This window comes from Procambarus clarkii, chromosome 10 (genome assembly GCF_040958095.1).
Source record: "Procambarus clarkii isolate CNS0578487 chromosome 10, FALCON_Pclarkii_2.0, whole genome shotgun sequence".
Lineage (NCBI taxonomy): Eukaryota > Metazoa > Arthropoda > Malacostraca > Decapoda > Cambaridae > Procambarus > Procambarus clarkii.
In genome coordinates, this window is record NC_091159.1 from 25,053,796 (window position 1) to 25,064,342 (window position 10,547).

Consider the following 10,547-nt stretch of genomic DNA (forward strand, 5'->3'; position numbering starts at 1 on the left):
GATATGGTTGCACAGAAAAAAAAAAAAATTCTGAGCAAAGTAATAATAAAGTTCTGCATTACTCACCTTGAACAAGAACATGCCACAGCTCAACACACCGGAGGCTGACACCATACAAATAACAATGGTCACGTGAGAAATAATGTTGGCTTCCATCTGCACCTTGAAGTCTGCCAACATTTGAGTGGAGTTCTATTATGGAACCTCTCAAATGGTTTTCTTTCATATCTTCTTCCCAAATCTTACTGCGATTTTTATCATGAGAATGTGGATTGGCAGAAGAGCTGGTTGTATTATCTATTAAGCTCTTATCTTTATGAGAATCATATACACTTTGATTTTTAGACTGACCATTCATGCCCAAAACCTGAAGATTTTTATCTTTGGGAACGGCTCCAGGTTGTGCCGAATTTATGCCGCTCTGAATGTTTGGAGAGCACGAATTCTGCTGTTGTATCACAGAGGCAGGAGTTACATGAACATTACTCAGATCAATTTTAACCAATTCCTGTGTTCCTGGGGGAGGGATATGTGATGGTTTACTGCCTATCCAGCCACAAGTTGCAGCTAAACTAATAGTATATTCACCAACTTCATGGTGAGGTACTGGAATGACATAGAAATTGCATGGCCGAGACTCGAGAGCCGACATTTTAGTCTTCTTAGTCACAGGACTTAAATCGACATACACATCTTGACGAGAAAATTCAATATATACTTCACCCCCAAGCTGGATGCTATGCCACTGAGCAACTCCACCCCCTTTACACTTCTGAATAATCCGCCCAGTTATGTGCTTGCCACAGTATTTTTGGACTGGCTCCTCTTTTTCATCTCCTAACCTGTCATGTATTTCATCAACTCCAGACTCCTCTAAAATCTGCATAATTGTTGCTTCTGAAAGTTCTGGGAGGACTTTGTTTTCAACATTTTTTTCTGCCTCGTCCATTTTGACAATTTTCAATTGTAGTTTAGATGAACTGAAAAATGAGTATGGTCCAGCAGTAATCCTTCGAGGTTTCTTGCCCATCCATACCACACTAGCAATACAACTTATTGCGTAGCCACACACACACAACTCACGTTCACGGTGTGTACCAGTGTACAGAGTACACTGCAATGAACGGTCAATCAGACATAGATCCCCCTTGGAATCAACAGCCTGCCCATCAATCCATAGCATGGTGCGGTGAAAGAGAACATTTGTGCACTTCTGGGTATTGTCATCGACACACTCAATAATGCCAAAACTTTTTTGAGTAAAAACTATCCAGCCACACATTAAGGTTCCTGAATTTGCAACTGATCCTTCAATAGCCATAGTTCCCTTTGTAATTGCTCTCTGAATATTAATTGGTAAGATGTAAAATGGTAAATCTTGAGTCTTAGTGGATGTTAACTGTGAAAGCTCATTCCTTATCTTATGCTGGTCTGTACAGTGCCAAACTGCCAAAGCACAATATGCAATTGTTTCACCTAGAATTTCTTTCAGTGCAATGGGATATGCAAGCATAGACCATGTGGACGATGTTAAAGTGTCATTGTTAGTCTGCAAATCTTTACCACAAGGCAGCTTGGCTCCATTCAGAAACAGCGACTTATTCCAAAATGCCACTTTCACACTACCAAGAGGAGTCTCACAGGTTATCAACCCAGTTGATGCAGAGAGATTAGTTACACTTCCTAGCAAGTAAGTGAACACAACCTCCGGAAAATGAGATTCCTCATCATTTTCAGATTCCTTTAGTAACGTTCCTATTTGCTTTTCACTTTCAAGATTTTTAAGTTCAGCTGGCTCTTGCCCAATCCAGACACACACAGCCTCACAAACAACCTGACAATTAAATAATACTCTAGGTTCTTTCAAAGGCACCACCCAAGCTCTTATAGGTATATTTTTGTTTGAAAAATACTCTACAAGGGATGTAAATTGCTCATCAAACTTTACACCATCTATATAAAAGTTTTTGCTATTAAAAGCCACAATGCTCTTATAGCAAACCATTAGTCCTTGTTGACTGTCTGTTATTAATACAGTTCCTGCTACAATGCCTTCAATTGCATAAAGTTCAATAGCTGGCTTGTTATCTTCAGTTTTCATCAATGACCCTTCATTTGTGCATGACTCTACAAGAGCATTTTTCCTTCCTGCTGAAATTTCACTCTCTTCAGGCTTTGCACACAATACCATTTCCAATATATTTTTCACATTTCCACATTGTATATTATTATCTTTTATATTAGCTGTTCCTTTTATTGGAGATTCCAAAATAAAAGGTTTTTTCCCAATCCACACCATACTTGCCTCCATTGTTATCAAGAGTCCCTCAAAATATGTACCTGGTTTTGGTTTAGCATATACATTACACTGACGATATCTATCAACTGCATTCAAAGATACATGGTCAGGTAATAATTCTCCATCCACATAGAGGATTGATTTGTTGAAAACAATATAAGTAGCTTCAACTTGATTACTTCCACTTTGTATGATACCATTATATTCAGAAACCATTACAATCCATCCAGACATATGGTGACCCAATTCCTCTTTCCCAAAAGAACAGTTTCCAAAGTTAGTGCTACTCTCATTTAGATCAGATTTGGGATCATTGGCTTCTGCAATTATTCTAAAAAGGTTCATGGTAATATAGTTTTGATACTGAAACTGCCACAGAGCAATTGCATGGTATTGAAGAGTGCCAGGGTGATTTTCTGATGCAATAGGGAAAGCCAATACAGACCACGTAAAAGATTCCAATATTTGTTGCTTATCAAGAAGGCGACAACTGGAGTGAAACTTATAACCATACATGTACAAAGTTCTCCTCTTAAAGGAAATTTTAACCGTTTGTGCGAGAGAAACCTTGCTTTTTAAAACACCTGAAGCAAAGGAAAGACTTGTAATATTTCCTATGAAATGAGTAAATTTTTTCACTGAGCTGGAATTGATAGTTTCAACTAAATTTCCAGTTAATTTCCCTTCCAAATATTCTTTCTTGAGACTTTCCAAGTTCTTCGGCGTATCACCATACCAAACACAAACAGCACGCCAAACAACATTAATGTGAAATATAACTTTTGGTTTTGCAAGAGACACTACCCAAGCAGTTAATGGAATTTTTCTACTTTTAAAGAAATCCGAGAGAGACATTTGGCTTCTAAATTTTTCACCATTTACATAAAAATTTTCTTTAGTAAAGGCGATTACATCTACAAAGCTTGTTAAAAGTCCTTGGTGATGGTTGGCCAATAACAATGACCCTTTCATTATGCCCGCTTCTTGCTCAACTGGTATAAATGCTGTGTCTATGCTGATTTTCGATTCGCCGTCTTCCTTTTCTTCAGGCTGTTTTAATATTTCTCTCTTGCCTGTATTTTCTCTTTTTTCAGTGTTATAAAATCCTGACTGTATACCCTTCACCCAAGGAATAAACCCTATATTATCCCACTGGTTCATGTGTATCATATAGAACCTTCCCACTTGCCTTTTCACTACTTCTGGCATTTCTCCCTGCCAGGCATATTTAGCCACCCATGTGTCTGAAGTATAATGCTGTTTGGGCCATGTAGGTAAATTAGGTTCTGGCCCTATAATTTTGGTGTTGGCACCTGCAAGTACTTTCAGTTTTGTAACATATGCATGGATAATAGGATCTAATTTATTAAATCCCACTGCCATTTCCTTCTTGCTGGCTCTTTCCCCAAAAATATAGAAATCTTCTAAATTTACCATTACATTATTTCTTGTGTCTCCAAAAAGGATTTTATCTTCAAAACATCTGATAACCTTTCCTGTGTAGTAACTAACAGGCATATAAACAATATCATTTTGACAGTCTCTTTCAATGAACTCGGGCATACACCCGGTCCAAGCATAACTGGCTTGCCACATAACCTTTCCAGAGAGTTTGTATGGCCAGGAGTATGGAACCTCACTTGGGTAATGACTGACGTACGAATAAAATTCTGGTGCCCCATACCACTCGCTAGTAGATACCCTCTTTTCAAGATAAACCACATCTTCCCTAGTTGCCCGTTTTCCATGGAGATACAAATTTTGTATGTTTACTATAGCCACATTCCTTTGATCAGAGAAAAATATCTTATCTTCCCAAAATGCTCTCACTCGTCCAATATAATAATGTAAATTTTTCTTTGGTGTCAATGACATTAAAGGGGGAGGTTTCAAGGGCAAATCCATTTTCAATTAATATTCCTGATTGATTGATCATCAGTATAATTATAATTTATTAAATTATTAAAAGTCTTCTTTTGTTCTTCCTTACAATACATAATAGCCGAGAGTAATCATCTTCACTACATTTTTCTGTAGTGTTTCCACTGGTACTTGAACTGGATGACCATTTCACTTCAACACCAAGCCCTGAAAATAAAAACACACACACTATGAAAAACACACTCTTGAAATACAATATACTGTATACAGTATAGCCTACAGTACTAGTTTCTATACCAAGCACAGATACAGAATTATAGATACATATCTGGTACATATCATCAAACTACAAATACAGTACAGTACTAAAAGTGTTAAAAAAAAAATGAATATAATTAAATGGCTCTTTCTGGAGTCTCCTTGATGGCTCCTCAAGCTACCTGCCTGATTAGCTCCAAGCCAAACATACATGTACTCCACTAGGCCCCTGAGTTATAAACATCCAGTAGACACCAGAAAAAGAACCTGGTCCACTCATTAGAGGCAGAGTGTATGGAGATACTGTATTAAGATCAGCCTAAACAAAGAGGAAAAACTACCAGAAAAGTAGTGCCCCAAAACAAGAAACTGCATGTACAAACATTGACAACCTTGATAACTATTGACACATTCATTACCCAGTTCCAACCAACAGTTAGTTACACACTCCACCACCAGATGGCTTTCCCAGCAACCCAGGGCTTTAGTCAGCTGACCAGCCCATCTTGCACCACCCAATGATGATATCCAAAAGCCCATAAGGGAAGGGCAGAAACGGGAAGCTGTGAATGGAATGTCACGTGAATCCCCTGCATAGTAGTGGAACTGCCTTTTCCACTCGCTTTCAATGCCTCTGCACTGGAAGTCCACCTCTACACCAGCCCAGATGAGTAATCAGTCCTGCCACCTCTTCACCTCTCCATATCCCACAGGGCCTGGAACGGCCTGGTACAACTCGGTGGCGAGCCGAGCGCCTCAGCTAACCAGTAGTTTGCCTTCACAAACAAGCAGTTAGCCACCTTCAACTAGCAGTGGGACGCCTCAACATAAAGGCGCCACCAGCGACAAACTAGCAGTTTGCTAGTTGACCAGATGTCCACCTTGCGTTGATACCGGATGAGAGTCATCACCGCCGGACTATATAAAGGGCACCGCCTCCCTGGAGAGCCAGTCTCTTAGTGCTCTTGGATCACCTTAGCCTCCTGCAATGCCGCCTGCCTTCAGCCAACGTCTTATGCTGAATGCTGTGGTGGTATGGTAGGTGTCTTCAGCACCACCAGTATATTCTTGTATTGCATTAGAATTGAACTTTCAATTACAGTACTTATTTGATTTGTTATATAATAATAGCCAAGTATTCTCAGGTCAATAGCAGCATTTTTTATTTGTGTGAAGGAGAGCCATACCATCTTGGTTATAGCTGCAATACCACAACCCGTCACAGGAACAAATATTATGTTTCATTCAATCAACACCTGATTTCTGGGTGGACAGTGGCTCCCCAAGTTATTTAACAACAGCACAAAGGAAAACAGGGCATACTGGGGGGGAAAGAGGAAGGAGTGTTTAGCAGTCAAGGGATGCACCCTTGACTGAATAAACCAAAATCCTGAAACTGCAAAATTCTACTGTCACATGCATTGCTAAAAAGAAAGCAACAGCTGCAAACGAAGAAAACATCTCTGGACCAAAATATACAGACACTTCTTAAGGAAAGCAGGAAGCTCCCCAACCTTACTGTGAAAAGTGAGTCAACAAACATCACAGTAAAGAAAAGATCCAGGACCAAAGGGAACAAAAATTAGAAGTCAATAAAGAAAGGAAATGATCAAAAGGCCAGGAAGGCTCTGGAGAAGCAGCAGGCCAGAGGAGAAAGTCACATGACAACCTCCAAGACAGCAAAGATGAAGTGTCAACGCCAATAGAAAGGAAGCGGCTCCACCAAGCCCAACCAAGAAAGCATACAAGCTAACCAGCACCAAACATAAATGGTGAAGAGTCTAGGGGCATGAGGAGCTCCAGTCAAGATCACATCAGGTAAATGATTGAGGTGGACAGCTAGGTAGAGCCCTGGGCTACTGGGATAGCCATCGGGTGGTGAGGAAATGTAACTACAGTACAGTACTGCAAATATTGGCTGGAACTGGTTAACAAGTGTGTACATAGTTGTCAGGGATGTTAACATTTCTACATTCAGTTGTTTGTTTTGGGATGCTCTACTTTTCTGGGGGGGGGGGGGTTTCCTTCTTGTCTGGGTTGATCTAGTATCCTCAGACTTCCTTTGCCTCAAATAAATGGACCAGAGTCTGTTTATAGTCTTCAATAAGCACTGATAACTCTCAAGGACATCTTCAAGAGGAAACTAGATTGTTTTCTTCAAGGAGTGCCAGAGCAACCGGGCTGTGATGGGTATGTGGGCCGCTCCAAGCAACAACCTGGTGGACCAAACTCTCACAAGTCAAGTCTGGCCTCGAGCCGGGCTTGGGGAGTAGAACAACTCCCAGAACCCCATCAAGCAAGTAAGGTTCTGGTGGGGGTATGTTAGGCTTGGAGCTAACCAGGTAGCAAGCTTGGAAAGCCACTGAGGGGGAGCCCAAGTTGACTAAGTGGTTATACTAGAGGAAGTTATTAAAGAAAACTAAAGCCCAATCATGTTACCAGAGCCAGACAGTATTTGCCAAGGTTCCTAAAGAATATAAAGAAGAGCATAGAGAGCACTAACTAGTCTTGCATATTTAATAAATCAACAGTCATACAGTTCCACAATCATGGAGGGTTGCAAATATGGTGCCAACTTTTAAAGGAGATAAATCACTTGCATTGAACAATCATCCAATTAGTTTAATATTTATTGATGGAAATGCTTTAACTCATAACTGAAAAACCCATTAATTTTTATCTTGAAAATGCATTAATAAAGGACTAAAGGTCAACATGATTTTACTAATCTTGAGGTTATCTTGAGATGATTTCAAGGCTTAGCGTCCCCACGGCCCAGTCCTCGACCAGGCCTCAAAAGGCCTTTAATGTTCAACAACTTTACTCATTCTTTCCCAGCACAGTACATTCCAAGTATGTAGTTGACAGTTGCAGGGATTGTGACATTCTGTACTTTGACTTCAGCAAAGTTGCTGATACTGACCCATGAAACTTCTTAGAAAGTCAAGAGGCAAATGGCATTGGAAAGGGGAGGAAAAGGGTTATCCTTCGTTTGATTAGAGCTTGGTTATATCAAGGAAAGGGTTAGTATAAAGAGAATTAAGTTTGAATGGAAAACAGTTGTAAATAGTATGCCTCAAGGAGCTGACCTGGGCCCCTATTGTTTACCATATGTATGATTTACACACAGGACTGAACAGCAACATTGCAGATGAAACAAAAAGTGGGGAAATAAATCCAGATAACAAAATTGTTGACGTCAACGACATCAACGTCGATGACGTCGTGTTGAAACTGTCAAGTCTGAATGCAAGAAAAATCTAGGAACCATGATTTAGGCACTTAGGACTAAAAATTAATGCATACATGTACAGAATAAAGCAAACAGAATACTGGGATTTATTCTGACAAGCATTGACAATATTAAAATAGTGTAATTTTAAAGAACATCTCTTTCGATTCATACCATATTTTCTAATCCGCCGAGAACGTCAATAACCTTAATGTCTGGAAACTAGCAAGTTTCCCTATGTCTATGAATATTATTAGCACAAATTCAATGTATTGTATATGTAATATACATATGTGTAGCCATTTATACCATTGGTGGAATATTTTAACCTATCTGGCAGATCAAAGGATGTGTCCCTTACTGACCGAGCCTTATAATCTATTAAATGTAGTATCCCTGGCAGTCACCATATCTAAGGAGGGTTCAAAAGTGCCTCAAGAGTAGTTTTGTACATCATATACTCGTCTCAACAAACCAAGTCTAATGAAATAAGATAATTGTAAGAGGATTTTATGAGATGTGATGTCACTGTAATTGGGTTGGGTCTACAGTGTGTTTTGCATGCTAATCTTCCCTAGAAGCCAGAGTAACTCCACCCAACCCAACAATAGACTAATTTTTTGTTGTTAGAACATAAACGTACCATTTGTCTGTTCCCCCTCAGTGTCGTATCTAGTGCCTTTTCATATGGGGGGAGGAGGAATCAGGTGGCTTCTACCGGGATTGTACATGGATGGGGTTCTGCGACTTGTTCTAATTCCCAACCCGAGGTCAGGCTTGACTTGTGAGAGCTTGGTCCACCAAGGTGTTGCTTGGAGTGGCCCACAGGCCCATATATTCACTACAGGGCTTATATGGGCCCTCCCCTTTCATCAGTTTTTTACATGTAGGTCTTCACAATATTATATATATATTTTATATATATAAAGTGCAGTGCTTAAAAAAAAATAGTCTGAGGGAATGGTCCATGAAACAAATACAGTAGTAGGATTCTGGTCTCTTCCCCCTAGTTTGATCTTTCTCAAGTAAAAAGAAGACTGATGGCAAAAACAATATCAAATACCGGCTCTTGATTAACAGCCATTTAAAATATCTAACTATCAGTGCCGCAATCATGTTATATCCCTAAACCATGCTCTGGTCGCCTGGGCCATAAGGTCCGCACCCCAAGATTAACACGTACATTATTCGACCTAAAGTGGTCAACTTTGCTATATACTTAGGTCACAAAATACGTGACTCGTTAAAGGAATAAGTAAATAATGTACGGTAAGTGCGTGTTGTTATTACTTGTGGGGGACCATGCAGCCATGTGCCAAGGTTCAAATGACCCCCTTCTGTTGCTCTCTGCTCGCCACACTGTAACCTTTACATTACCCACATTGCCATACATATCTGACAAGAGTGGACACATATACGTTGCTATGACGTACAAGTACCTGGTAAGGTGTGATGGTGTAAAGTGGTCAGTGTACGTCTACCTCCCTGAGCCACGACGTCGCGGGAAAGACTGGTCGGTTGTGCTACGTCCCTCAGGGCTCGTACACGTAACTCCTCTCCATTCTATGTGGCAAATTTCTCCTATATTTCTCATCTCATAATCTCTAATTTTATCCCATTGTAACGTCCTTTTCGTGCAAGGATGGCCAGTGCTATTGTATGCAATACAATTAATTATGCGAATTGCTTTTATTATTTTTTTCATGTTGGAGATTGCTGCCGCCGGCCACTGAATGACTGTGGGGTGTATAAGTTAATATTGTATATAACTGACTCAACTGATGCCAGTTATAATGCCAGTGAGTAATAAACTCACTCTATGTGTTAGAACCTCCTGATATCACGGTGACATGTTAGTTTGATAAACTGTGAAAATACAGTTGTTCATTTATTCATATGTTAACAAATTATGTCTCAACGGTCTTTAAACGTATAATATTTGATTACAATACCTTAATCTTTTCAAACACCAGTCCACACACGCTGTTAATAATATTGTAAATAATGAGTTGAAAAAAATCCATTCATGGATGTCAACCAACAAGCTCGCACTAAACACAAAAAGAAACCTACACTACGTTTTATTTGGAAACAAATTACCTAATTAAATATACCTTCAGATAAACAATTTACCTTAAATTACCTGAGGGCCACTATATCTCTAGTGGCCTCGACGAGGACAGGAAGCCGGCAGCTTGTCAAAGGTCCCCCCATTTGTCCTGATGATTTTATTGAGCTGGATTTTAAAATTCAGCAGTGTTTTGGCATTTACGGCTTTGGCAGGTGGGCGGCTCCATGGGTTTATAACCCTGTGGCTGAAACAGCATCTCTTGTTTTCTGTCCTATATTGTGGCTTGTTGAGCTTGAAACCGTTGCTCCTTGTTTATGTTACATCTGACCTTTAGAAGAAGTGGTTTGGATTCATATTCCCAAATTGTTTTGTATTTTAAGAGTTTCTATGAGATCAACCCTGTCCTGTCTGGTTAAACATGGTCTGGTTTGTAGTGTTGTCAGCCCTATGGCCTTCAACCGTTGCTGGTGTGAGAATTGGTTTAGTTCTGAAATGATTATTGTTGCCCGATGTTGAACTTTCTCCTAAACAGCCATGTCTTTCTGAAGATCAAGCACACACACATGCTTGAATAAAATAATCCAAGTGAGGGGGGGGGGGCGTATAACAACCTACTTGTATAACAACGTATAACATACCGTATAACAACCCAGGATACCTGGCTTTCACCCAGGAGGCCCGGGTTCGATTCCCGGCATGGGAAGTAGTTTTAAAATTATGCCCGAAACGCTTTGCGTAATAGTGGCTTTAGGCATTGTATGTACTAGCTATACCTATAAGTTAAACAATCCTTGTAAATATTTATT

At 39.9% G+C, this 10,547-nt stretch overlaps 1 protein-coding gene across 1 annotated transcript in view; it reads right to left on the reverse strand.

The window, feature by feature from the left end:
* Positions 1–9,226, reverse strand: part of LOC123746372 (uncharacterized) — a 32,735-nt gene extending 23,509 nt beyond the window's left edge. Inside the window, exons 1-2 of the mRNA XM_045727876.2 lie at positions 9,110–9,226; positions 67–4,387 (exon numbers count right to left, since the gene is read on the reverse strand). Coding sequence (XP_045583832.2) covers positions 67–4,204 — 4,138 coding nt within the window. The 5' untranslated portion in view covers positions 4,205–4,387; positions 9,110–9,226. The remainder of the gene's footprint in view (positions 1–66; positions 4,388–9,109) is intronic.
* Positions 9,227–10,547: the final 1,321 nt, after the last annotated feature.